The 27,328-nt window shown below is 39.2% G+C and overlaps 1 protein-coding gene and 1 pseudogene across 3 annotated transcripts in view; both read left to right on the top strand.

Moving 5' to 3' along the window:
* Nucleotides 1-27,328, top strand: part of CHCHD3 (coiled-coil-helix-coiled-coil-helix domain containing 3) — a 195,032-nt gene that overhangs the window by 113,493 nt on the left and 54,211 nt on the right. For both annotated transcript variants that reach the window (XM_085212975.1, XM_085213047.1), the window contains exon 5: nucleotides 17,155-17,238. In XM_085212975.1, coding sequence (XP_085069101.1) covers nucleotides 17,155-17,238 — 84 coding nt within the window. The remainder of the gene's footprint in view (nucleotides 1-17,154; nucleotides 17,239-27,328) is intronic.
* LOC146545178 (uncharacterized) overlaps nucleotides 1-27,328 on the top strand; it is a 252,501-nt pseudogene that overhangs the window by 84,374 nt on the left and 140,799 nt on the right. The gene's annotated exons all lie outside the window — the stretch shown is intronic.

The raw sequence follows: 27,328 nt of genomic DNA on the forward strand, positions 1-27,328 counted from the left end.
AAAACACTTTTCTGCTATAGTAAAACCTTGCAGTTTAAATTCCCAGGTAAACTACTGAGGCCGTTTTGTTTTTTTTTACTGACTCCAGTTAAGTAAGAGGAGATATTAAACTATTTCCCCACCATTAAAAAAATACTGCTTGCTGTGTGTTACATATAAAGATTTCATAAAAGCAAATAAGACTCTCTTTAATTTTAGTTTATAGGAGCAGAATTTATGCATCTGTGCTGATCCTCGGCATAATGGAGATTCATGCTCATCTGTTCATCTCTCCTTTGGAGTGTGCCTGTGCTGAGCTGGGTCTGTATGTCACTGGTGGCAATAACATTTGTGCTTCTTCAATAGTTACCTTGTCGGTATTTCAGAGCTGGAATACATTTTAACTTCTACCTGTAAATATATTGCTCCTTCCACCTATAAATTGAGGCTGTTAACACGGCAGACATCTAATAGTGCACAGTAGCATAAAGAAAGAAGTGAAAAATAGTCATTGTGGAGACTGCCTATTGCATTTTGATAGTAAAGTTAATGAAGCTGATGTTCAGTTGTGACAACGAGGGAACCCACTTTTCATGGGAAGTAACTGTTACTGGAAGGTGGTTGGGACACTGATGTTGTGTTCAATTTGAAAATAGCCTTGTCTTCTCTTAGCACCTTTTAAGCACAAGTTCAATAATAGGTTCAATGAAACCGTACCAGTATCTATAATAGTCAAAGTTGACTTTCGCTTATAAAGGGATAATTATAATTTCTATAATTTGGCTTCAACTCTTATAACGAAGCTGTATTGTAATAGCAGCTTTTCTTTCTGAGTATACTGCATCCTGTTCTGGTGCCTCCAGCACAAGAAAGATGTGGAGCTCTTGGAAAGGGTGCAGTGGAGAACCACTAAGATGGTCAGAGGGCTGGAGCACCTCTCCTATGAAGAAAGGTCAAGGGAACTGGGCTTATTTGGCTTGGAGGAGAGAAGGCTTCATGGAGACCTCATTGTGGCTTTCCAAACATTTGAAGGGAGCGTGTAAACTGGAGGGAGAATGGCTGTTTCTAAGGATGGATAGTGATAGGACAAGGAGGAATGGTCATGCAGAGGGTGGTGACACACTGGAATAGGTTGTCCAAGGAGGCTGTGGATGCCCCATCCCTGGAGGCATTCAAGGCCAGGCTGGATGTGGCTCTGGGCAGCCTGGTCTGGTGGTTGGCAACTCTGCATATAGCAGGGGGTTGGAACTGGATGATCACTGTGGTCCTTTTCAACCCAGGCCATTCTATGATTCTATGACTTGGCTGTATTCTCTCTCTCAGGAACTAACTCCTGTCTCCAAAATTAGGATCACACTACTACATGTTGATAAATGTACAGAGAGTGTCTGCGAGTATTTTGTTGCATACAAATAGTTTTCACATGAAGTTTTCACAAGGATGTCTAGAAAAGTCAATTATATATTTCCTTTCCATTGTTTTTTTCTCTGAAATCTGGCTCACCTTGCAGTTCACAAGGCGACGTGGGAAGAAAGAATTGGATAAAAGAAGTTCAGCTCTTTCCTGACATTTTCAGTCAGTCTTGTAGTCCATCTGCTCTGGTCACATCCCCATAATTTCTGCATTTGTTTGACATCAGACCAAGGCACTTGGGAAACAGAGGGACGTCCTTCAATCCCTGTTCAGATTGTTTCATTGCAGGACCATACCCTATTTAATAACCTGAATTGGGGTGTATTGCACTCTGTATTCACAAGGAATGAATCAAGATTTTATTAATCTTTTGCCTATTTATGATCAGTCATGTTTTGTTCTGCAGAATCTTTTTTCTTCCTCTTTAAGGACAAAGGAAGGTTGTTACTTTTCTCCCATTTCTGAATTAATCCAATTTTAACAATTCTTTGCTCTTCTCTGTTTCATGCAAATGCCAGAGATGTTCCTTCTGCTAGTAGTTGGTATGTTTCTCCACGTTTAGAAAATTAAGCACTAATTCTTAATGTAGCCTGGAACAGTTTGTATTGCAGGACAAATAAAGTTTAAGCATGCATTTAAAAAAAAAAAAAAAAAAAAAAACCTTCACAAATTCAGAGAAGAGCTTTGCTTTCTAGCACTCTAAATGCTGGGCAGTACACAAAAGATTGTGTAAAACTGACATGTTTTAGCAACTCCCAAAATGCAGGAGGTTTTTCTTTTTTGGCTGTTATTATAAAAGTACTTGACAGCTTATATTTTCCTGAAGCAGTCTATTGACTGGGATGAAACCACTTTTCTGTAAAGCTCTTGTAAGTGCTTGCTTTCACTCACAAACTTTCTCACCCACAACATGAAATGGACTTGTTAGAAAAATAGTATTCCTGTATTAAAAATGTGGGGATTGTGGATCCTCTGCGAGCTGTGCATACAGCCTCGGGGTCCTTGCAAGCATCACCAATATCCAGGAGGAAAGAAATGTTTCCTGAGGTTGCACAATGAGTTGTGCTTAAGGTGCAGTCACACTGCTGCACCCCAGATCTGTGCTTACTCCATGTTAGGGACATGATGCTTGGTAGGCACTAAGGGCACTGTGCTGGATGTCATTTAAATGGAAAGCCCTTGAGGCAGAAGCTGTTTGTATTGGAGTCCTAATTCTCTTCTGCTTAAATCAACAAGCAAACAAAAAGTTGTCAATGTCAGGATAGTTCTGATGGCTAGAAACATTCACAGCTTTGGAAGTTACAGCAAAGGTTAGCACATGTTTTGCTTATTTGTTACTATTCCTTTTAGCATGCATGTTCTCTAAGAATGGAAAAGTTGCAGATATACCTCAAGGAATGGCTTATTGGATGTTAATTATTGTCTGCAGTCGTTTTTTAACCCTCTTGTCTCTCAAATATGTATTACATTAAGTTTTGCAGGTGTTCTTCCTTCCACTAATTGTCCACATTGCATTTTTGTAATGCTGAATGCAGCAGAATTCTAATCGATGTCTAAGGTTGAGCTGCTCTATTTGTGGTACAGCAATAAGCAATAGGAAAAACCAACATAGTAATTAATAGTTTCTCTAGTGGTGGAGTATAATGGGACATCCTCATCCATTTCTACCCATCCTTTTCAGTGATAATATTTGATTTTCAAGTGATTGACTCATTACTGTTTCTCTCAAAATTGCTGGCCTAATTTATACCCTGCATATATTGTTATTTAAGCAGCCAAAGTGACAAAGCAGAGTAGCAGTGACAATTTTACCTTTTTCTTATGAGGGAAGAGCACAGGTCCAGAGGAGGGACATTAAGATGATCAAAGGGCTGGAGCACCTCTGCTGTGAAGAAAGGTTGAGAGAACTGGGCTTGTTTGGCTTGGAGAAGAGAAGGCTCTGGGGAGACCTCATTGTGGCCTTCCAGTACTTGAAGGGAGCACATAAACAGGAGGGGGAACGGCTGTTTACGAGGGTGGACAGTGATAGGACAAGGGGGAATGGTTTTAAAGTGAGACAGGGGAGGTTTAGGTTGGATATTAGGAGGAAGTTTTCCACACAGAGGGTGGTGACAGACTGGAACAGGTTGTCCAAGGAGGATGTGGATGGCCCTGGATCCCTGGAAGCATTCAAGGCCAGGCTGGATGTGGCTGTGAGCAGCCTGGTCTGCTGGTTGACGACCCTGCACGTAGCAGGGGGTTGAAACTGGATGATCATTGTAGTCCTTTTCAACCCCGGCCATTGTATGTTTCTATGAAGAGAAGAAAGAGAGGAAACAGAGAGGGGAAGGAGGACACTGCAGGAGCCATCAGTGTTGCTTTGGTTCAGTAAACTCAGAGCTTGGACACACTGTCCTTGTCTTCACTGTATTCCTCAGCACTTTTGTGCTTTCTTCTTCAGTCTGAAAAATTGTGCCTTTTGCTGCGTGGATTTCTCTGACTTAAGAACAATAAGCTTAATGGTAGGAAATTTGCTGAGCTGAGAGCTCAGGAGTCTTTTTTTTTTTTTTTTTTTTCTGCAAAAGCCATTTGAACCAGCTTAGTATTCTGGTTTCAACGCTATTTAAATTTACTTGTTAGCTATTTTTTTTTCCCTGCAGAAGAAGTGCTTCATTTCGCTTTACACCCTGAGTTTCATTTAACAATAGAGTAGTTCCTCATACCATTTTGGCCATTACCAACACAGATGAGAAGCAGCTCTGCAAGACTTCTTGGCACTTTCTGGTTAGATCTGCAGAATCCCTGTATGGGTAGCAATTCTGAATGAAAGAAGAATTGTCAGGCTGTATTTTTTTTAATTATTTATATATATATATATATATTTAAATACAGTGTTACAACAGCTTTCTGAAGTGGCTACATTTGTCTCATAGAATCATAGAATCACAGAATGGTTTGGGTTGGAAGGGACCTCAAGGATCATGAAGCTCCAACATGATCATGGCCGCGGGCAGGGCCACAAACCTCCCCATTTAATACCAGACCAGGCTGCCCAGGGCCCCATCCAACCTGGCCTTGAACTCCTCTAGGGATGGACGGGGCATCCACAGCCTCTCTGGGCAGCCTGGTCCAGCATCTCACCACTCTCTCTGTGAAGAACTTGCCCCTGATATCCAGCCTAAATCTTCCCTCCTTCAACTTAAAACCATTTCCCCTTGTCCTGCTACTATCTACCAAAGAGTTTCAAAGTGTTCAAACTCTTTGAAAGTCTCAAGCAAGGAAAGGAGTAGTCTGGAGACTCTTTATAACGTTCAGGAGGTATGAAAAGGATGGAGAGTTTCATCCTGATCTCTAATAATTCATGCTTGACAAACTTCATTAACTGTTCTCCAAATGATGAGGTGTACAACCTTCAAAGGAATCCGTTCTCAGCTATACCTGATAGGTATAACTGTGTATAACTGTGATTGTTTTTGAGTTTATACAAACATCTTTACTTTTTTTTTTTTATTTTGCTATGCGATTGACTTCACTGATAACTCGTGGCAATGAGTTCTGCAGGTTAATTATGCATTTAATTGGTTTCAAATTTGTTGCTTTTCAATTTCACTGTTCACTGAATATCTCTTCAGTCTTGTATGATGAGAAGGAGCCCAGCTTACCTTCTCTGAATGTATACCTGTCCTGTACCCTTCTGTGCACACTAGGCACTGCTAGTGGTTTCAACCATTGGACATCTCCAGCTTCTTATTTTATGAAGCTTTTGAGTGTAGTGATCAGAGCTTGGGGAAGATCTGCTTTTAGTCTACCCCAAGTAATGTGATCACAGTGTGGTGCTGCTTTCTCTTTCTCTGCTTGTTCGTGTATCTCTGTCCTTACTCTGCTATTGTTACGGATTGGACAGGTTTTTATTGGCTTGCCTGCAGGAATATAAAGTCTTTCTCTTGGGTTTTAAAATGAGATTAAAAATGCTTCATATGATTGGTACAGGCTGTTGTCTTCTTCCTCACTGGATCCTCCCTTCCTCCAGGCTGCCTGCTCCTTGTCACTTAAATAGCTCTGGTTTTGTTCTACATGGTCTTCTCTGATCTCTAGTAATACAAAGTGAATTAAGATGGTCGCCAGTTTCATTGTTTCAACATTTCCCTTTTTCTAGATGATTGAAATCACTGGGATTGTAGATTGCCTGAAACGTGGGACATAGACCACATGAGCTGCTCTGGTTTGGTCTTTTGGGCCATTTCAATCCAGTAATTTTCACTGAACCTTTGAGAATTTCATTGGATTTTATGATTGTTTGCTTTTCATTTTTCTGTCATGTAAGATATTCCTGAATTGTTTGTGAATATCACGTTCATCAGCAGTTTAATGGATTCTTATTGCTAGAAAGAGTGTAGCACCACGTTTCTGTCACAGCCAGACTCTGCCCTTTTGTGTTTCTCTCTCTAAATGTTCTGTCAACAAATTGACATGACAAGGAAGTCAAAATAAGATAAGGAATACAAATGTTAGCATCAGGCCGTCTTTAACATGTATTTTCTGTCTCCAATTAGTAATGTATATCTGTAAGTTTTTTTAGTTGCTCAGTTCCAAATTACGTGCATACTTAGACATGCACCATCTGAGCTGAGCTGGGCTTTAAATTAAAAAATACATATATATCGTTATATTTGTCCAGCATGTTCATTAGAAAAATCAGGTGCTTGTCTTCCTTACTGTCCTGTATTAAATCTGCCTTTGTAAATCAAATTTTCTAAATATTTTTGTAATTTTTCCATGCTTAGAATATTGTTCATATCTGATAGAATAATGCCGCCAGCAGAGCTTGAAGTATAATTATGTTAAACATTGCACAGATGTATAGTGAGTTCCAGGCTCTGCCCTAGAGACTTTGCAATCAAATGAGAGGAAAAATAAAAGTGCAGAGAATGGAAGTTGGATGCAGAAATTCGATGACATGTTACAGGATTTTACAAAAGGAAGATGCTCACCAATAATCAATATATAAATCAATCCTCCCTTGTTCTAGCAGCTCGGGGCAATAATTCTCTTGTGGGCTTATTTCAGTATAATTTGCTTTAACTTTAAGGAAAATTTTGAAAGATCAGGGTTGTAATGTCCTAGTTGAAAGGGAAAAGAAAGGATTCATGCTGTATACATGCTTCCTGCATTTCTCCACTTTGCTTCCCAAGACTTTGCTTTCTAGTTTTGCTAAATGTTAGGTAATATTTAACATTTAACAGATAGAGTAGCTTTTCTTATGACACAGAATTTTCAACCCTAGGTAAGTACTTTAGGGAGATGATGGAAAGATCTATGCATCAGTCCTACACGGTGCTTACATTGAGGTTTTTGAAGTGTTAGAAAGTTGTCCATGGGATAAATTTGTTGTACAGCCCTGATATGTATGGCATATCAAGTAACTATAAATATTTTCTTCACTGTGTCAATTTTTTCTTTGTCTTGAGGGAAAATGATCTTTTCTGGAAGCTGTAGCTCTCACAAAACTGACCAAACTGATATTCCCTCAGCAGTGCTGATGGTGAGCACCAAAATTGCACAGTTGTAGATTAATTAATTCATGTGCGCCACTTATAAGATCAGCTTGTTGCTGAGTTGCAACTTCTATCTTAAATTATCTCCAGTTTGCAGGTTTTTTATCAGGCTGATTAGGAAAATTTCTGTTTCAAGGTAATGGTAAATAGGATGGCTTAATTATTTAGGAGACAATGTGTTTAGATTGTTTGCTTATTACTAAAAATAAGAGTTCAATTTAACAAGATTTAATTTCATAGAATCAGAGAATCATAGAATGGCCTGGGTTGAAAAGGACCACAATGATCATCCAGTTTTAACCCCCCTGCTATGTGCAGGGTCGCCAACCACCAGCCCAGGCTGCCCAGAGCCACATCCAGCCTGGCCTCGAATGTCTCCAGGGATCCAGGGGCATCCACAACCTCCTTGGGCAACCTGTTCCAGTGTGTCACCACTCTCTGAGTGAATTTCCAAAAGATTATTTCCATTATCATATTTTTCAGTAGCATTTTCATGTATATCCAAAAATGAAGGTCTGTTTATATTATATCTTTAAATTTGAGAAACACCTGATGTAGCTACAAGTGATTCACTTTTGTGTCTTAACCAGAAAGCAATAGCTTGAATAGCTGAGAAAAAATAAATGTACCTTTTTTTCTATTTTCAAAACGGCGTTTACCTTCTTGAGCATCAGCATTCTTTGCTTTAGTGAAAACTGGTTCCTGGGGTAACAGGCCAAGCAGCCATTTCCAGTCGTGCAACTTCTGTTTGAAGGAAATTACATCAATTTAGGTATAGTTTTGATTATTTGGTACAAGAATTAGGATATTTGCAGATGTAAAATAATGCTGGGGAATGAGTGATCAGTCCCTGATTCTGCTAGACTTCTGAAAAATAGAATCATAGTATAGAATACAGAGCAAGTTTTCAGTGGGATTTTAGGAGACTGACTTTGAAGTGGGTTCCAGTGAAATTTAGTGCAGTACCTATGAGAATTATTTCTCTATTTACCTTCAGTCTACTGAATCTTCGATTTACCAAGCAAATAATTAAATTATGGCTGAAAAAATTTAATGTTGTAGTATGAAAATGTTAAAAAAGATGTTAGATTCCTGAAACAAAAATAAAATGTTCCTTGATAGGCAGCATAAAATGTTTCAATACTATCTCTAGTCTAAATAGTTATTAGGAAGCTGAGATTTTGTTTGATGGTTTCGGGACCGTAATGTGGCCTGAAAATCTGTTCTGAAAGAGTGTTGAGTCCTTATGATTTCCTTTGTTTTATGTGATTCACTGTTTTACAGTGCATCAAATACTGGCTCCTAGTGCTTGTTTATAATTTTCTTTGCCTTTCTGCTGTTTATTTCATCTAGGAATTTCAAAGTGCTTCTATAAAATTATGATTAGATCATTTTTAAACAGTAAAATTTAGAGAAAAAAAAAAGACAGAAATATTAGGAATGCCTAGAATAGTGATATGATAACGTAGTTGGCAGTAGAACACGATCCTACATCTGTTTACTGACAGTTGTTCTTTCTGAATTTTACAGACTAATAATTCTCTTACTCTGTTTTTATATAGAGAAATCCAGTTTGGCACATGCAGAACAGTCAATGGCTGCTTCCTTAAGATTAGTGGAAAACTGTAAATGTTTGACATATGACTGTAACATCAGAAGCTGTCAGAAAAGGTTGTACACATTACTTGAATTACTACAAATACCTGGCATCAGTACAGATAATCTTTAATATGTTTGATCTTTTAAGACTACAGTAGTTAAATGAAAAGAATGTATATAGTTTCAGAAGGAAGTCGTGCTTTTCTTTTATTCTCACTGGCATGCATGAATGTAATACAGATTTGGTTAGTGTCTGTTATTTCTCTGAGCCATGACTGGATGGAAACATGAGGCTTTTCTGCAAATTGCTAATTAATATAATAGTCCTTAATGTATTTTAATTTTCATTTTCAAGGATATAAAATCTTCAAGAAAGTGAAATCTTCAGAACGTGTTATTTTGTGCTGAGCAATCCTGATGGTTCATCCAGCAAGGAGCAAAGTCTGATATCTGCAGCTTTTCTATAGTACTTCCATTGCTCCTTTCATGGTAGCTGCATGACCATTCTGCCCCTTGTTTTGGGGGCAGAAACATAAAATAATTCAAGATGGAAGTAGCCTAGAGTCTCTCAAGTGTTGCCAACTCAAACTCTGTCCACAGCCATTGATTCTTGTTCTCCATGGACTTAGTTTGTACACAGAGACATTGCAAAGGAGGAAGACATGGTATAAGTTGAGTTATTCAGTCTCCATGCTCAAAGATTTTCTAAACCCAACTGGATGCAGCCCTAAGAAACTCAGTCTGGCCTCTTGGTTGGTCCTGCTTTGATCAGGAGCTTGTTCTACATGGCTTCCTGAGGTCCTTTCCAACTGAGGTTATCTGCTGTCCCAAAAGCCATACGTCTGCCCTGCTGAAATCATCCACCTCGTTCAGCCGTTGTCCATATGTTCCTCATTCAGCCTCTTCTAAAGTAGTGATAGATGCTCCTTTAGCTAAGACAAAAACATCCATGAATGTCTATCTTGCTGGATAGCAACTTGCCGATGAATTTCAGTTGCATATTCCCAAGGCTTGCATAAGAAATTAGAGTCTCATTGAATCATAGAATCTGAAGCTTTTTTGTTTAATGCAGTGTGCAGGGGGTTTTTGAGTGTGGTTTTTGATGTTCAGGGTTGTTGGTTTTTTTTTGTCAATTTGGTCTTTTTTTTTTTTTTTTTTGCTCTTTTGGTCTATAACTAGATTTAGTAAATGAAGCTTAATGTCATGTGTTCTGGATAAAATAGATCCTAACTTGTTCATAAATTCAATTTTTTAATTTTCTACATTAGCTTACTCTTAATGTGATCTTTTCTACTATTCATTCTTCTAGGCCTTCATTATTTTTAGAAAATGTACTGTAGCACATTTACTGGTAATTACAAAAGCTTGTTTTAATTACAGTTGTCAAAGAATATGTTTTATGATGCATTATTGTTGCTGCTGTTTCTAATTCATAACTATTTTCCACCTTTACAAGTGGAAATTAGCAGGGCTTTTTTGTAAGTAATGTGTTTGGATCGTTTTTTGTGGTTAGGAATGATTTTATGAGTTGTGATATCTTCAAAAGAAATCATGTTGGGGGGTAAGGGAGAACCATATGCTCCTAATAATATCCATGAGTTACTTCTAGGAGCCATTTAGAATGATGTGTGTGTATATACATACCTACATATGAATGCATAGGCTGTATGTAGACATAGATTGAGTTAGAGGGTTAAATCCAAGTATTTTGTAATGCAGAGTAGGTTAAGTGTGGAAATTGGGAACTGGAAATTGGGATGCCATACACAGTTAATGAAGATTAGAGTTTTGGTGGTCATAATAATGTATATGAGAAACCAATCTTTTTCATCTTAAGAGTTTATCAGCACATAAAATGTGAATGCATCACACTATACATGGTCGGTGAGTGTAGTCTGTTGCAGAAGTGTTTCCATGCAGAGCATCTTGGTGGACATCAAAAGCTGAATTTTGCTATGTCACCATCACAGTCTGTACACAAGTGATGTTAGTGTCGACAAGCTTGTGAAATCACACTGTTTTAACACAAAGATGCACTCATCCAGCAAGACTCTTTTGTAAAACAAACAGAACATCTTTAACTACAAATGAAAGATAATTTTTGGAATGGCATTTGAGATCTGCTCCCCTGCAGTTCTGGTGTGTCACCCTCACCCTGCCCTGCCAGCAGTGCTGTCACATCCTACTCTTCTGGAGCTACAGAAGGCCAGCTCTCTGCTGCTGCTTTCTTTGCCTATTACTCCGTTAACCTTTTTTCTCAAACAACACAGGCTTTCCTTAAGGCCTGTAAATATTTTCTGTGACCTTTCCCTTTACTCGGTGGCTAAAAAATGCCACAATTCTGTAGTCAGGATTTTATCAGGCAAATCCCTGTAGTCTTGTAAACTCTGACAGAGCACACTTTCAGCCCCTGGACATGATGCTGCTTGCAGCCTTGAATATCATATAGGAAGCCTGGTCCTCGGTTGTCCTCTTGCCCCTTCCTCCACCATTTCTGAGCCCTTGTCCCTTCGTTATCTTCTTCCTTCACTATATTTGAGGCTTAGTCCCTTTGTTGTCCTCTTTAATAGTATTATCCTGTTTATGAGGGTAGATAATGATAGGACAAGGGGGAATGATTTTAAACTGAGACAGGGGAGGTTTAGGTTAGATATTAGGAGGAAGATTTTCACACAGAAGGTGATGGCACGCTGGAACAGGTTGCCCAAGGAGGTTGTGGATGCCCCATCCCTGGAGGCATTCAAGGCCAGGCTGGATGTGGCTCTGGGCAGCCTGGTCTGGTGGTTGGTGACCCTGCACGTAGCAGGGGATTGAAACTAGATGATCATTGTGGTCCTTTTCAGCCCAGGCCGTTCTGTGATTCCATGATTGTATGATTCTTGCCCCTTCCTCCACCATTTTTGGGGCCTGGTTGTTTGGTTGCCCACTTACCCCTTTGCTATTTTGAGGTGGTGCTGAGGAAATCATCATGAAGCAGCTTAGCAAGGCTTAGCAGAGCACTCTGTCCCTTTCCAGGGCATTGATGCTTTATATAAATTCAGCATTGCACTCTTATTTTGAAGCACATTGTTCTTTTGCAGAAAAATGCAAACTTAAGTGATCTCAGGGGCGTACTTCTGTAAACTCCGTGGATGTTAATGAATTTGGAGCTTGGAGTCCTTACTGAGGGGCAGCTGTAAGCTGGGGACTTTAAAAGCTAATTTTGAAATCTGCATATAAACCTCTCCTCCTAAACTATCTGGTATTGCTTTATCCACTGCAACTCCATAAAGAAAAGAATAATAACAGACTTCACACATCTCCAACCTTTCTGCATTCAGCTGCCTGGATTCCTTTGTTCTTTTTTTTTTAAAGATAATTATTAGTCGTTTGTTTTCAATTGTTTGCTTGTTTTCTCAGTCCTACAAAGGACAGAAAGAGTCTGTATGTGTTGTAACTACAGACTGGTTGAGGCTGGAGGCACCTCAGATCCATCCCTGCCCAACAGGGCCACCAGGGCTGTGTCCAGCCCACATCCAGGTGGATTTGAAGATCCCCAAGGAAGAGACCCCACAGTGTCTGAGTCCCTGTGCAGACCAACTTTCCCTACATCCACATACAGGGTGACGTGCAGGAGTGTTTTGTAGGCATTCATGGAATCTCATGCCAGTGCTGTTCCAGATCCAGATGCTACTTCTGAAAATGAAACTCAAGTTGACCTTTAAATCTTGGTCCAACTTTCTAGTGATTCTGAAGAATAATTAATAATAGAGAGCTGGTTTTCACTTTTAATTTTGGGTTGCCTTGGCAAGCTGGGCTGCTTCTCAAAGGTGACCTTCTGGAGCTCTTTTCTAAATAACACCCAAGAAACTGCTTTGTTTATTAGAGTTACTTTGTGAAGAAGCAATGAACCTGTTACAATATCTCATTTACAACTAAAGTGCAGCATTCAGCTAATTGAATACACGGCTACTGTTAATTATTTTGTTACGGCTAATTGGTATTCACTGGGATCGTGTTGCTGCGGTCCCATAAATATATTATTACCTTAAAGTTTTTATTTCTTCAGTGAAATCTCTTCTATTGGAATATTTATACAGTCTTCTGTGTAAATGTGTTTTTATATATAAATATATATATATATTTTTTTTTTTCATTTTGCTGTGTGTGTATTATTTTATAAATACCAGAGGCATTAGCTATATGGAATACTGTTATACTGGTTTTTTTTTACTGGCCTACCAAATCTTCCAGTTACTTTCATTATAGAGGGAACTAAACCTTTGGCTTGTGTACTATTTAGTGTTCTTATAATCTAATATTTCTACTTTATCGGTGATACAAAAGTTTGGATAGGTTCAAGGCAAAAAGCACTGTGAATATAATTTGCTGCTTGACCCTGTGTCCTTAGAGCAATAAAATCCAGCTGTTTTGATCACTAATTGTCTTGGAGGAAAAGGATAGTAAACAAATAAACAGGGCAAAATTTCTCATTCAGATGGATATCTCCTGAATAAATGCTGTTTGCATTCCCCTGGTTGTACTATCTTTTGTATATATTTAGTGATCAGATACCAAGCAACAAATAAATTTTTCTATTTTAATGGTTTTTGATTAGCAAGACCGACACAAATTGAAAGAATTTGGGCTAAGGTATGGGTCCTCTGAAGGTCTCCTTGCAAGCTTTTTTTAAGATCAGATTTTCTGACTATTCTATGATGATGGTTTTAGAATTAATTGTATCTATATAAGACAAAATTACAGGTCAGTAGATATGAACCTCTAAAGCAGTATTTTCGAACAGAATTTTAGTTTTCACCTATATGTACTCAAATTCTTGTTTCAATAGGAATGGTCAATGACAGTCTCATTCTGTCAAATCCATTTTCCATCATTCTCTTACTTTATTTCTGCTGACCCATATAATAGGATAACACGAGTGTATGAATTGCAGATGCAGTATCTTAAATGATCCATCTTAAGCATGCGTGTCTGTGGTGTGAGAGATGGAGCATACTTTACTATCAAGAGTGTCTTGTGGTAATTTTGTTAAAATCAACACTAGAGTTTTTGAAGTAATTTTTTTTATTAATGCTTTCTATTTGGATTCTTCCATTATAAAGATATCCAAAGCAATATACTGTGATCTGGAAACTTTTTATTAGTTACTCTTCAGCTTTCATGTCTTCCATTCTCTATATTTCTGTTTTATGAAGAAAAATAAAAATGGACAACTTGCGTTGTTCTACAAAAGTTTTTTTGCCATTTTTCTAGGAACATAGTTATTGGCCCAGCCATCAGTAACAGAGAGCTTTTCTTGATCCAGAACTTTTAAGATGAGTGGGTCTTAAATCCCTTAGCACTGTAAGGAATAACCTGCAAAATATTGGGAATTGAAAATAGTAGATAACATAGATAAGACATAATTTTGCATTTACAAAAGATGCAAAAGCTATGCAGAAATGCTACAAGTTCTTCTACAAAGGAGAAATGAGACTGGATCATGGTGCAGCCTACAGCTACGCTTTGATGGCATCATGTTAGAACATAATCGATGGCTTTAGCATTGCTGTAAAAGATGTCTGGATTCTTTGATTGAACCTACTAGGATTTGTCTGCTTCATAAAAAGTGCATTGTGAATATTCAATTGTGAATGTTGCTTCTCATTCTTTCACTCCTCATCTTTATCTATGAGAGAAAGGTTCTGCTAATCTCTTACTATTGTTTTCTTTCTGTGAGATGAAAAGAATTGATTCTGATTGATCAGCTGGACTGGAGGAGAGGACGGGTTTCTGATATGAAGCCTTTTTTCATTTCCTCCATCACCGCAATGTGTATCTTTACCTGTTGTTGCCAGCAGCGTGGCAAGCACAGTAAATCACGTCAATCTGGCTCTTTTTAAAATATATCTTATTGGTTATCCAATGATTTTATTCCTTAGTTTCAGGGTATCGGTAGAATTGTGTGAAACACATTTGAATTCTAAGAAGTAAAGCTTAACTAAGTTCTTGTGAGAGTTATGGAACATTAATTTATACCATTCCTTTGTCACTGGCCTATTTAACTGCACTCGAACAAAAGGCACGAGTTTGCAAATATTTGAGAGATCATGAGGTGGTTATGCATAAAATGATTGCATATGGGAAGCTATGATAATGCACTGAAGTGTAGTATTAAATGCTGGGAAGGGGATGGTTCAGGGAGGCACAATCTGCAGTGAATTTTTATTTCCTATGACCATGACAAAAGGCAGGTTTGAGAGCCAATACAGGGATTATCTGGGAAAAGCAAAACCATGATCAATACAAAGCGTGGTAGTTAGGTTGATTTAGCCTAATCAGCTTTGGAAAAGCATGTAATCAGTTTTCTTTAGTGTACAAAAGCTGATTTAAGTTATGGCGGACAAAGCTGTAGCATGTGCACTGTGATTTTATACTGAATGTAGGATAGTAGAGGAAGAGCAATATTTGGTAAACCAAGTAGAAGTTAAACTTGGCTGTGTGCTTTTTGTATGAGCAGGGATGTTTTTGTGAAGTTGCATAAGAAAACATCTTGTCTTGACATCTTTGTAAGGGAGCACCTCCCCTATGAAGACAAGCTTTTGAGGGAGCTGGGCTTGTTCAGCCTGGAGAAGGCTGTGAGGAGACCTCATTGCAGCCTTCCAGTATTTAAAAAGGGATTATAAACAGGAGGGGAATCAACTTTTTACTAGAGTAGATAGTGATAGGACAAGAGGGAATGGTTTTAAGCTCATGGAGGGAAGATTTAGATTGGGTGTCAGGGGGAAGTTCTTTACTATGAGAGTGATGAGGTGCAGGAACAGGCTGCCCAGAGAGGTTGTGGATGTTCTGTACCTGGAGGTGTTCAAGACCAGGTTGGATGGGGCTCTGAGCAGCCCAGTCTGGAGGTTGGTGACCCTACATGTGGTGGGAGGGTTGGAACTTGATGATCCTTGGTGTCCCTTCCATTCTATGATTCTGTGATAATTCTAAGATGGTGTGTGGTTTTCAGCATTGTTCTGGATTACAGATGTGCCTGACAGGCATACGTTATTATGCATTCCTTCTCTCCACTGTTGTATAATTGATTTAACTTGAACTTTTTGACTTTTTGCATGCTTCAGGAAATAGAAAAAAAGGTAAGTGCTTCAGGAAAGTCTAACCAAAACCTCGAAGTCTTTTTTTTATTCACTGTCTAACATCCAAGACGAACCTTGAGGAGGAGAATTAAGCCCTGTATCTGTACAAGAAGTGCAGCACAATGTGTGGTATAAGAAAGTTTTCTGACACGCTCCTGTGAGCATGACCTGTAAACTCTTGGTAGGAGGAGTTTACATTTCCTATTTTTCATGATGCAGTTAGGAATGGGAACTGTTTGCAGTTAACTCTGTGTTATCAGTACCTGAATGAAAATGTTAGTGATGAATGACTAATTTTGAGTAGACAGTTGTGGTAATGGCCACTGATAGTTAATTATTGTTTGCTAAAGATGCTTTAGCATTAATTAGGTAGGGTAGTATGGTGGGACTTGATGATCTTTAAGGTCTTTTCCCACCTGAGCAGTTCTATGATTCTATGATTTTATAAAAAGATTATTTGCCTGGGGGGAGTTTGCGTTGTATAGTTGACATCATAGTTGCCGTTTATATACATTTGGTGTGCATGTGTGTACTTTTAATCATAGGATCAATATAGCTTGGGTTAGAAAGGATCTCAAGGAGCATCTAGTCCTAACTCCCTGCTGTGGACAGGGATGCCAACTATTAGATCAGGCACTAAAGCAGGTTGCCCAGAGAATGTATTAATGTATTCTGTAATTCTTAATAAGTCCCTATAATATGCATAGTAGAGCATATTACAGATGAAAAGGAAAAAAAAATCAATTTGCTCAGTAGTGCTGAAAACATCTTAACATGAATACTCTGCATTATTTTAAGGTACTGAACATGCAAATGACCATACGCCATACGTTAAAGGGTTTCAGCTTAGCTGGGTACTTCAAGTGAACTAGGAGTTTCCAGAAGAATAATAATTAAAGAGGACATCAGAGTTTTAAATACGTTTTTTAGATCTGCTTTTGCAAATGTGCAAGCATTTGGTTCTTCTGAAACATTCACATGTTCAAAATTAAGTGCATGCTAAACGCTACTAGGGTTGTAGAGAAAAAGCACTACTTCAAAAATCCTCTTTTTACCACAGCCTGCAAATGTGCAGATGCAAGTTTAGCTATTCTCATGTCAAAATGCCCACTCAGTAACAATTTGCAAATAAAAATTAAAGGAGGCTCTCCATATACTCTGTTCGGTAGCTTGAGCTCATTTCCCTAAGTTGAGAAGTGATCTGCAAAGTTAATAACAAATTTTGTCTCAGCATGGAACGCTTGGTTCTGTCTGTGTGACGTGTCCAGCTACATTTGAACAAACCATGGCACAGCTGTTGAGGAGGCAAGGGAAGAACAGTACAATAGACAATCTCTTCCCATTTTCAATGCAGCAATCATCATCTTATTAATGCACTGTTTGGCAAAAACTAATGGACTGCAGTTTTCAATCACTGTGTATTCCTTACTGGTACAATTTATGGGAGATGTTTTGCTTTGTGAGTGATGCTCTTTCCTGATCCAGTTTTATCTTTCTATTTCTTTTTTTAGGCCAGGCAGCTGGAAGAGAAAGACAGAGAACTAAAGAAGCATGATGCCTACTACAAAGAGCAGCTGGCTCGACTGGAAGAAAGGGTAAGCCTTTCTTCCTTCTTAATGAAGAGTTTTCTGTTTATTACTGCTACTGACTTTCTGGTTATGTTTTATTGTTAAACAAGATGACTTTTCTGAGGAGATGAAGATTAAAGCTGTCGCTAGAGAGGGTTTTTTTTGGTATTAACTGCTACTGTTTCTGGCTTATTTTATATTGACAAGATGGAGGCTTTAAAGTTGATGTTCTTTTCCTTATTAGCTAAGTTCTCATGTTTCAGTGAGATTTTATCTGTCATAGCAATTACATATAGAGAATCATTACCTTCCTACCAGTATGGATGAAGAACCAGTGCAAGTAAATAGGCATCACCAACCAGTCTGAAAATTCTATGTGAAGTGGGAAGATACTTATTGAATTTCATTACTTGCATTGTGATCCACAGTTACTCCCATTGAGAAGCCCATTTGAGAACTGGCTGACTGGCAGAGCGCAGAGGGTTGTCGTTGGTGGTGCAGAGTCTGGCTGGAGACCTGTAACCAGTGGTGTCCCCCAAGGATATGTGCTGGGTCCGGTTTTGTTCAACATCTTCATCAATGACCTTCAATGACCATCATGACTATCCCCTTGATGAGGGGATAGTGGCCACCCTCAGCAAGTTTGCTGATGATACGAAGTTGGGAGGATTGGCTGACACGCCTGAAGGCTGTGCTGCCATTCAGCGAGACCTGGACAGGCTGGAGAGCTGGGCAGTAAGAAACCGGGTGAGGTTCAACAAAAGCAAGTGTAGGGTCTTACACCTAGGGAGGAATAATTGCATGCACCAATGCAGGCTGGGGGATGAGCTACTGGAGAGGAGCTCTGCAGACAGGGACCTGGGCGTCCTGGTGGACGACAGGTTGGCCATGAGCCAGCAGTGTGCCCTCGTGGCCAAAAAGGCCAATGGCATTCTGGGGTGCATTAAGAAGAGCGTGTCCAGCAGGTCGAGGGAGGTGATCCTCCCCCTCTACTCTGCCCTGGTAAGGCCTCATCTGGAGTACTGTATCCAGTTCTGGGCTCCCCAGTACAAAAAAGACAGGGATCTCTTGGAAAGAGTCCAGTGGAGGGCCACAAAGATGGTGAAGGGCCTGGAGCATCTCCCCTATGAAGAAAGGCGGAGTGAACTGGGTCTGTTTAGCCTTGAGAAAAGACGACTGAGAGGGGACCTGATCCAGGTTTATAAATATCTGAGGTGTGGCGGCCATAGCGGTGAGGCCAGTCTCTTTTCAGTGGTACGTGGAGACAGGATGAGGGGAAACGGACATAAGCTGCAGCACAGGAAGTTTCGCACGAATGTGCGTAAGAACTTCTTCACGGTGAGGTGACGGAGCACTGGAACAGGCTGCCCAGGGAGGTTGTGAGTCTCCTTCTCTGGAGATATTCAAGTCTCGCCTGGACGCCTACCTGTGCTACCTGTGGGTTGGTCTCGATGATCTCTAGAGGTCCCTTCCAACCCCTACAATTCTGTGATTCTGTGATTCTGTGATGGTTCCACCAAACCCTCCTGCAGTTTAATATTAACTGCAGGTTAATATTAACTGCAGGTTGTTTAGGACATATTTAAAAATGTACTTCTGTGTTCTCTTTTGCGATAGAATTGAGACTAAACTATACAGAATAATTTGGTACTGTGTGAAGAGCTTACAGTGTATTTAATAGGAAGTGCTTCAACATATTACTGTTATTTATTTATAGAGTACTATCCTATAGGATGCTATTTTCAAACTAATTGTTATTGCCATCATGTTCTAGATCCCAGGTTTGTTATACCCTTCAGCCTGAATATGTTTTCCTCTTTCTCCTTCCTTCTTTCTGAGCCTATTTATTGTTTAATTTGGATTTTTTGTTAGTTTTAGTTAGTTTTAGAAAACAATGTTAATATGATATATATTCATTTATGCAGCTTAGCGGGATAGAGAGAAGAATGCTTGTTTTTATGGGTTAAAAAGAAGAGCATGTTGCCTGAATTATCAGTCTGTATAATTGATCTTAATGAATATTTTAAACAGAGGGCATACCAGATTCCATCTCATTATTTTGATCAACCTTTTTGAATATTGCATTAATAAGGGCATGTTCTTGGCAATAAAGAGCGGTTTGAAAAGATGAGGTTAAATTATTTTTATGATTCTAAAAGTGTGTTATTTAAACAGTCACAAATGAAGATCCCTCATGCAAAATCCCCACAGAATACCTTCCTTGTTTCAAGTAGCTGACTGATAATAGGGCTAAAAGCATCTGTAGTAGTTCATCCAATCTAGATCCAAGCATGGTTGTACCTGTTCACTTAGTTATTTGTCTTCCATTCTGTTGTCAAAGTCCAAGTAGTGTTGGTGTAGGCCAGGTTGGATGGGGCCCCTGGGCAGCCAGGTCTGGTATTAAATGTGGAGGTTGGTGGCCTTGCTTGCAGAGGGGAACTTGGAGCTTGATGATCCTTGAGGTCCCTTCCAACCCAAGCCATTCTCTGATTCTGTGATTATATGGAGTAACTGATGGCAAAGGACATTAAAAAAAAACATGATTCTTTGCTTGTGTTTTACCTTTTCGAGGTGCTATGCTGCAAATAAGGTTTTTATTCTTATCTATTTTTAATCTTAAATTAGGACACTGATACAGTGCCTTCACTTGCTGCTGTTAAGTGGCCACTTCCAGCGCGGAATTTCATTTTAAAAAGCACGTGAATATATCATTGTTGCACACAAATGATGTAGTGAACTATAAACACCTGTGTTTGTTACTGCTGAAGTGTTGTCCCTTTGTATCATATGAGTGATCTTTGCCAGCTCTTGTTCCACGTCTTGATCTTAAGGTCTCCAAGACTACGGCAGACAGTTCTGAATTGACTCCCTTGTTCTGTGGGTGATGTTTGCTCTGTCTTCAGAGTTGAGTTCCTGTGGTACTAAGGCAAGTCTTTACTTTCTGACTTTGGTGTCACACTGGAACAGGTTGCCCAAGGAGGTTGTAATGCCCCTGGATCCCTGGAGGCATTCAAGGCCAGGCTGGATATGGCTCTGGGCAGCCTGGTCTGGTGGTTGACAACCCTGCACACAGCAGGGGGTTGGAACTGGATGATCATTGTGATCCTTTTCAACCCAGGCCATTCTATGATTCTATGACTTTCTATTTGTAAGGTAAAGAACCTTTGCTTTGCTAAGCTGTCATCAGGTTTGTTTTCAAAGTACATGTGCATATCTCTTCTACACCAAAAACAAAACAGTTGTTCAAGCTCTGGGAGAAGGTGAACTCTGTGCTCCAAATCGGGCTTTGAACTTTTTCAGAGATGTGGAGATTACAGAATGAAAACCTACAAAAGCAAAGAGGTCGTGTATCTTGCAATCCAGGCTTCACTGAGGCTGGTGCCTGCAGCCGTTATTAAGGTCATTTGTGAGTTTCACTATTGCTTATTTTTTGAGCACTGGGATGGAAATAGAGCTTAAGAAAAAAAAAAAGGTCTGTAAAGGCCTTACATGCTGGAAATTACAGAGCACAGTAACAGGCTGTTTATTTGTTCCTAAGCTTGTCTTGATTTCAGTGGAAGGTACACGGTGTTTGAGTATGTGCTGTTCAACAGAGAAAAGCTGAGAGTGGAAGGTAAGATGGGAGTGGAGCAAGTGGAGCTCAGAGAGATAATGCCAGTATGAGGAAATGTGCAATATTGGGCTGTCATTTGTGACAAAGAATGCTAATTACATTCTCAGATCATTCTTACATCAAATAAACACACTTTAAAAATACTTCAGCTGCGCATATGTGGTATTTCTGTCTGTTGCATCACTGAATGTCAGAGCTCATCTGTATGATTAATTGGCTTTTTGATTACCTAGCTTTTTCAATTAGAAGCTTCATATTTGTGTTTCTCAGTGCTGCTGAAAAAACACTGCAGACGTTGATAATAAAGGGAGACGACAACAGAACAGATTAGTGTCAGCACAGGGTGCTCCTTATGGAGAAAATTATTATACATATTCAGTGCCAGATGAAGTCTGTCAATTATAAAATATTTCAGTGACTGAGTGAAGATGCTCAACCTTTTGAGAAGATTAATACAGGACAAAATAACTGTGCACCAGTGACAGCTGTGATACTAAAACATAAACAATTCCATTCTCTGGGGCAATATCTGTTCATAAATTTAGTTTTATGTGCTAAAAACCTTTTGATACTTTCCAAAAACCCAGCGATTCCCCTAACAGCTGCCAGTGCTTCTAGGTCAAAGATAGCACATAAGCGATGAGTTATTACATGCTCCACAGCAGCAAAGCAAAATGAGATCGTTTAACAAAGGAGTTAAAGAATAACCTTCTTGTACTGTATATCTAACTAGAGTGTAAGGCTGTTATTTAAGAGTTCACACATCAAGCTTTGAGAAAAATCTGTGTTCCTTCGTTATGTGTTTACAGGCTAATGATGCTTCTTGACTAGAGCAAACAAGTGGAGGGTAAGATAGCAGAATTCAAATGGTCAATGTGTGTGTATCCTACATTATTTCAATTGCTTAATACAATAAGCTGGCCTTAGTGGCATTTTTAGCCATCTGGTTTTTCTTTTAAAAGGTAGCGCAGCAAGAAATAGGAAAATGAGCATCTCAGATTGTGCAGCTCAGGACCTTGAAGACTGTGGCCTCTCTGTAGCGTTGTCTCATGTGCATCTACACAGATAGACACACACACACATTCTCACACACTTCTGTCCATCGTTTTTCTGTTCAGCTTCTCTGCGTCCATCATCCTTCCATTATGCCACTGAATTGCATGTAAATTCAAAGCCCTGGTGGTTATAGACTTCATAACTACTTTTATATCCCTACTATATAACTGTGACGTATAGGTTCCAACCAAAATCAACAGTTGCATTAATTTTGTCTGCAGAGCAGCTGACATCCTGTCACTCCTTCACCCAGTTGCTTTTGCTTTAGAATGTTTTTAATGCATGGGAGTCGTGACTGCATACTTTCTTCTTCTACCTGGAGTTCTGGCATCAAACACAGCGACGTGTGTCTGTGCGTGCTTCTGCAGCTCATAGAGAGTGATTCAACTCTCCCTAGATCAACCTTTCCTCAAAAAATCCAGCTATTTTCATTTACATTACGCTGCTTCATAATACTGTTAAGCGTTGTTGCAAGAATCATGCCCCCTAGTCATGCGAGCAGAAGGAAATTAATTTTAATAGACTGCTGTATGACACAACTACTTAGTTTATCTGTGTGAATGAGCAAGATGTGTATCCCAATATTAATCAAGATATTTCTCTTTCAAGTTAAGCTTCTGTGCTTGCAAATTTCCTAGAAATGCTTTCAGTGAGTATTGTTTAGTATGAATATGCATGCAGCATAAGGTAAAGAAAATAATTCTGTTAGCTTTTAAAAGTTTCAACATTATGTTATACTGCCCAGCAGTCAACAAGTCACCACTCCCTATGGTGCTTGGGGGTTTTCTGATTTCTGTGCAATCCCTTGCTGACTTCAGTGGCCTTTTTGCAGGGAGCTTCCTGCACTGCACAAGGCTTACTGCCAGATCAGAGCCTGAGAATATAGACATAAGTTCTGCAAATGTGATCCTCTTATCTGCATCCATTTCTTTCACGACTTACATTTTTAGGAAGGATTTGCAAATCAGAGGTTCAGCACTTAATTTGGGGATTCTACTTACCATGTAGGCTGTCAAGGAGCATTAACCTTAAGGTAAGATGAGCACACAGAGCACGAAGCTGTGAGCTGATGGCACATACTATACCAGGTGTTAAATAGTATTAGCCATCCTGCTTGCTACAGTAAATAGGATTTCACTATTATGATGTGTCAGGATTTTCAGAGAAATCAAATTTACTAGACACTAAACTGCCATTCTCACTACTGAGCAGCTTTATTCTGGGATCTTGTGTTCATGCTAATCCTGTTGGTAGGAAATGCTTATACCAATTGTACGGGGAAATTATAATTTAATGATCTCTTCCTTTTTTCTATTCAAGTCTTAGAATGGACCAGTGTGCTTTGCAGTGATAGAGCCAGTGCTCAGAAAGGAGATAACATACAGCTCAGCTTCACAGCCAAGTATTGGCTTTTTGTATGTGATTATAATGAACATAAGTGCTAGGATGCAAACAATGCGAGTTCCACATTTGTTCAGATTCTTCAGAATCTTGTTTACCTTTTCAAAGTCTAAACAACCAAATAATCAGAATCTGTTTGCTGTGTTTTTTTGTAAACTGTGGTTTGCAAGATGCGGATAACAGAGAAGAACTATTATAAGGCACTATTGTAACTACAATCATTTTAATTCCCTGTGATGTGTTTTAGCAGTTTAGACATTTTTTGTTTCTGTTTGTTTCAAATTATCAGTTTGTTGACTGTCTTTGATCTCTCATGACTGTATCAGTCAGAATTTCATAACCAGGAGATGATTCTGTTCTCACCTCTTGTGTTTAGAAGTTTGTATTCGGTAGAGCAAACATGTTTACACTCCACACATTTGTAGTGTATTCTTTCATGTCTTTCAAAATCAAATAGCAGTGATGTAGGTACAGTGTTTTAAGACTTCGAACTGCATCTAGCAAAGCAGAAAACAGTTTTGGCTGATGATGCTGTGTTCTGAGCATTTGAGGAAAGCACAGAGAAAGCTCAGCAAACGTTGTGTCATTGTTCCTATGAAGAAATGGAATTACCTCTAGCACACTGCTGACAGACTTAGTTAGTTGCAGTTGTTGCTTTTGTACAGTACGTGCTTTCGTTGTTGGATGCACATAACACCAGTAGGATTTTCCAAACTGTCCACTGCAGTTCAAAATACTGGCTATATACATTTATTTCCTAAACAATAATGCATAGCTGTATAACCACTGTCTTGTCAGTGAAATAACCTCTCAGTAGAGGCCTTATGTAGGATGCCAACATTTTATATTTTCCATAAAGGAATCTTTTTCGACTTTCCCACCTTGTGGAGTTTCTCCAGTTTACTCTTGCGGAGATACTTCGTAGACTTCAGTCCAGAGAGATGACTTTGGCGAATGCAGTCCAGCTACAAATGCCTGATCCTTTTTTTTACTTCTGCTCTATTTAAATTGATGTTTCCACTAGTATCTATCTGCGCTTTACTAACTGAACTCCTGTGTTTCAGAAAAGTCTTGTTTGCTGACATTTTACAGACCTTTCTTCTCTTTACACTTGAAGTGGGTATGCCAATGTTGCATTACTTAACAAATTTGAACTTCAACCAGAGCTTAGAGCAGAAGTATCTGTCAGTGGTTTAAAAGAAAACAATTCCATCTTTCTTACTCTCTTCCCAGTTTTATGAGATTTTCTCAGTTTTTTTTCTTCTAACTACCTCTTTGTTTTATCTCTGCATATTTATCTGCATAAACAGATGAAATACATGTATTACACCATGTATCTCTGCACGTATGTAGAGGGAGTGATGTTATGTACAGAAGTAAAGATACAGAGAGACTGGAAGGGAGAGATTTGTAGATGTTAAAACTATGTTATCATTTCTTCCTTGAACTACATTTGAATAGGATTAGGTCATGGTTCTGTCTGTGTATCAAACCAATCCAAGCACTGCATTAATCTACTGGCATCAAGTTCTATCTACTCAACTGAATTTAGCCATAATAAGGGGAATAGAAAATGTCAAACAACACTAATTTTCAAACATTTTTCAGATAGAAGCAGTAAAATGTATTATAGCTTCCACTGGAGCCATATACCATACCATTCTTATCTATGTAAGGCTACTGGTGGGACAGTATTCAACCTCAACAGAGAATTCTTGCAGATTTCCCCAAATCAGTGCAAGAGGAGACCTGAATATAAAATCAAGACACATTAATTTCTCATTCTGTACTTGGGCCAGGAGACTTTGCAATGTCAGAGCTCACGTGCTGCACCAGAGAGATAAAAGTTCATGATAGTTTCCCAATGCTTTGTATTTCCATACTGCTCATGAGCTCCCCCTCCCCCCCTCCTCTTTTTAGTATTGACCAGAGCATAATGTTTTTGTCAGTTTAGCATAATAAAGCTGTCAGCCCAACCTGTGATCTTGCTTCATGTTGCCAATATTAGAAAATTTCTCTCTTCAAATTTCATTATATTTTGGGGATAGAGCTTTTGTTGAGCTCTTCTTGCCTGGCAGGTTGAGATTAGGAAACTTGCTACCAATTACAATATCTGAAACCTCAACCTGATTGACAAAGACAGACGGAGCTGTAGCCTTCTGACTGGAGTGCTGCATTAATGCACCACCTCCATATCTTGCTGAGCCACAATCACTATTCCAAATAATTGTTTTTAAGCCTTTTTTGTTTAGTTTAGTTCTTTAGCTCATTATCTTTTATTTGCTATTTTTAAATAAGTAGCTAATATGTATATCAGTTATTAAATACACACCCACCCATATATTTTTGCATAAAACCACTGAAAATGTTTATTCTGAGACATTTTCCTATTAAAATACCCCTTTCACTATCACATATCCAATCAATAGCAATGCTGAAACGCTGCTTAATAACAAAATAACGAGTTGTTCCACACTGAATAGTAGATATTGATGTTTCTCTAAATGTTTGCTTATAGATTATTTTTCCATCCTGTGTGTATGTCTTTATATAAATGGAGACAAAAACTGAAGTGTGATAAGTAATAGTTCAGGCTTTTCTGCCCCTGCAGTAAGACACTTGATAGCCGTTAGAATGTAGCAGATAGTTCCATATAGGTTGTTTGCAATCCTTTTTTTCTACTTATCCAATACATATATCACTTTGTTTTCAGATAGTTGTTTGTTTGTTTGTTTGTTTGTAATTTCAGTTTGGAGCAAACGATGGGTAATTTCACATTCTGTAAATATTTGCAGGAGACCAAGGGGTAAGGGTATGTTGGATGCAAAATAATAACTCAGACCAGGAGTAAGGGTGTTTAAGTAAGTGTTTACATGAGCTTTCAAGACTTTGTTAAAATGCACACTGCTTTTTGTTACGCAGTTGTGCTTTTTTTCTTTATTTTTAACTCCATTGGTGCATCTCTTTAACCCATCATCACTCTTGCAACTTTCTTTTTCTGGCTTTCTTTTTCCTTTTCATGCATCATTTTAGTAATTTACCCCCAGTCTCAGCTAGAGCTAACCACACAGGGTGCCAGCTTTTCCTCTGATGCTGTTTATTTTTATAGGCAATCTCAAGTCTTCGCTCTTTCTGCTTTATTTCATTGTGTTTTATTGGCCTAAAATGTTGCTTTAAAATCATCCTGAAGGCTCTTTCTCAGCCTACAGGATACCTCAGTGTTGTTTCCTGAAGAATTTATGCACTGGCATTTCCTCAGATGGGGAGGATGGTGATTTTTATTTATGTGAAATTCTACTGTCTTGGTAAAACCAAACTCAGTGTGTTAAGCAGGTGTGTGCTCTAACAGGATGGACAGAGCTCTATGAGTGGCTGAGCAGGGACGTTCGTTAGAGATGGGGATGCTCAAAACCTCTGAAGTTCGAATTCCTGAAGATTTTGGTTGTTGGTGTGGGTTTCCCCCAGTACTGGAAATACTGCATTGGGCCCCCAATACAGGAGAGATGTGGAGCTGTTGAATAGGGTTCAGAGGAGGACCACAAAGATGATCAGAGGGCTGGAGCCCTCCCCTACGAAGACACGCTGAAGGAGCTGGGCTTGTTCAGCCTGGAGAAGAGAAGGCTCCAGGGAGACCTCATTGCAGCCTTCCAGTATGTAAAAGGGGATTATAAATGTGAGGGGAATCAACTTTTTACAAGGGTAGATAGCGATAGGACAAGGGGGGGAGTGGTTTTAAGCTCAAGGGGGGAAGGTTTAGATTGGATGTCAGGGGGAAGTTCTCCACAGAGGGAGTGGTGAGGTTCTGGGACAGGCTGCCCAGAGAGGCTGTGGATGCTCCATCCCTGGAGGTGCTCAAGACCAGCTTGGATGGAACCCTGGGCAGCCTGCTCTAGTTCCAGATCTGGAAGTTGGTGGCCCTGCCTATGGCAGGAAGGTTGGAACTTGATGATCCTTGGTGTCTCTTCCAATCCAAGCCATTCAATGATTCTATGATTCACTGACCCAATAGATGGTGAAATACTGTTTTTCAGGAAATGGCTTTTTATA

The sequence above is a fragment of the Meleagris gallopavo genome, chromosome 1, assembly GCF_905368555.1.
Source record: "Meleagris gallopavo chromosome 1, MGAL_WU_HG_1.1, whole genome shotgun sequence".
NCBI lineage: Eukaryota > Metazoa > Chordata > Aves > Galliformes > Phasianidae > Meleagris > Meleagris gallopavo.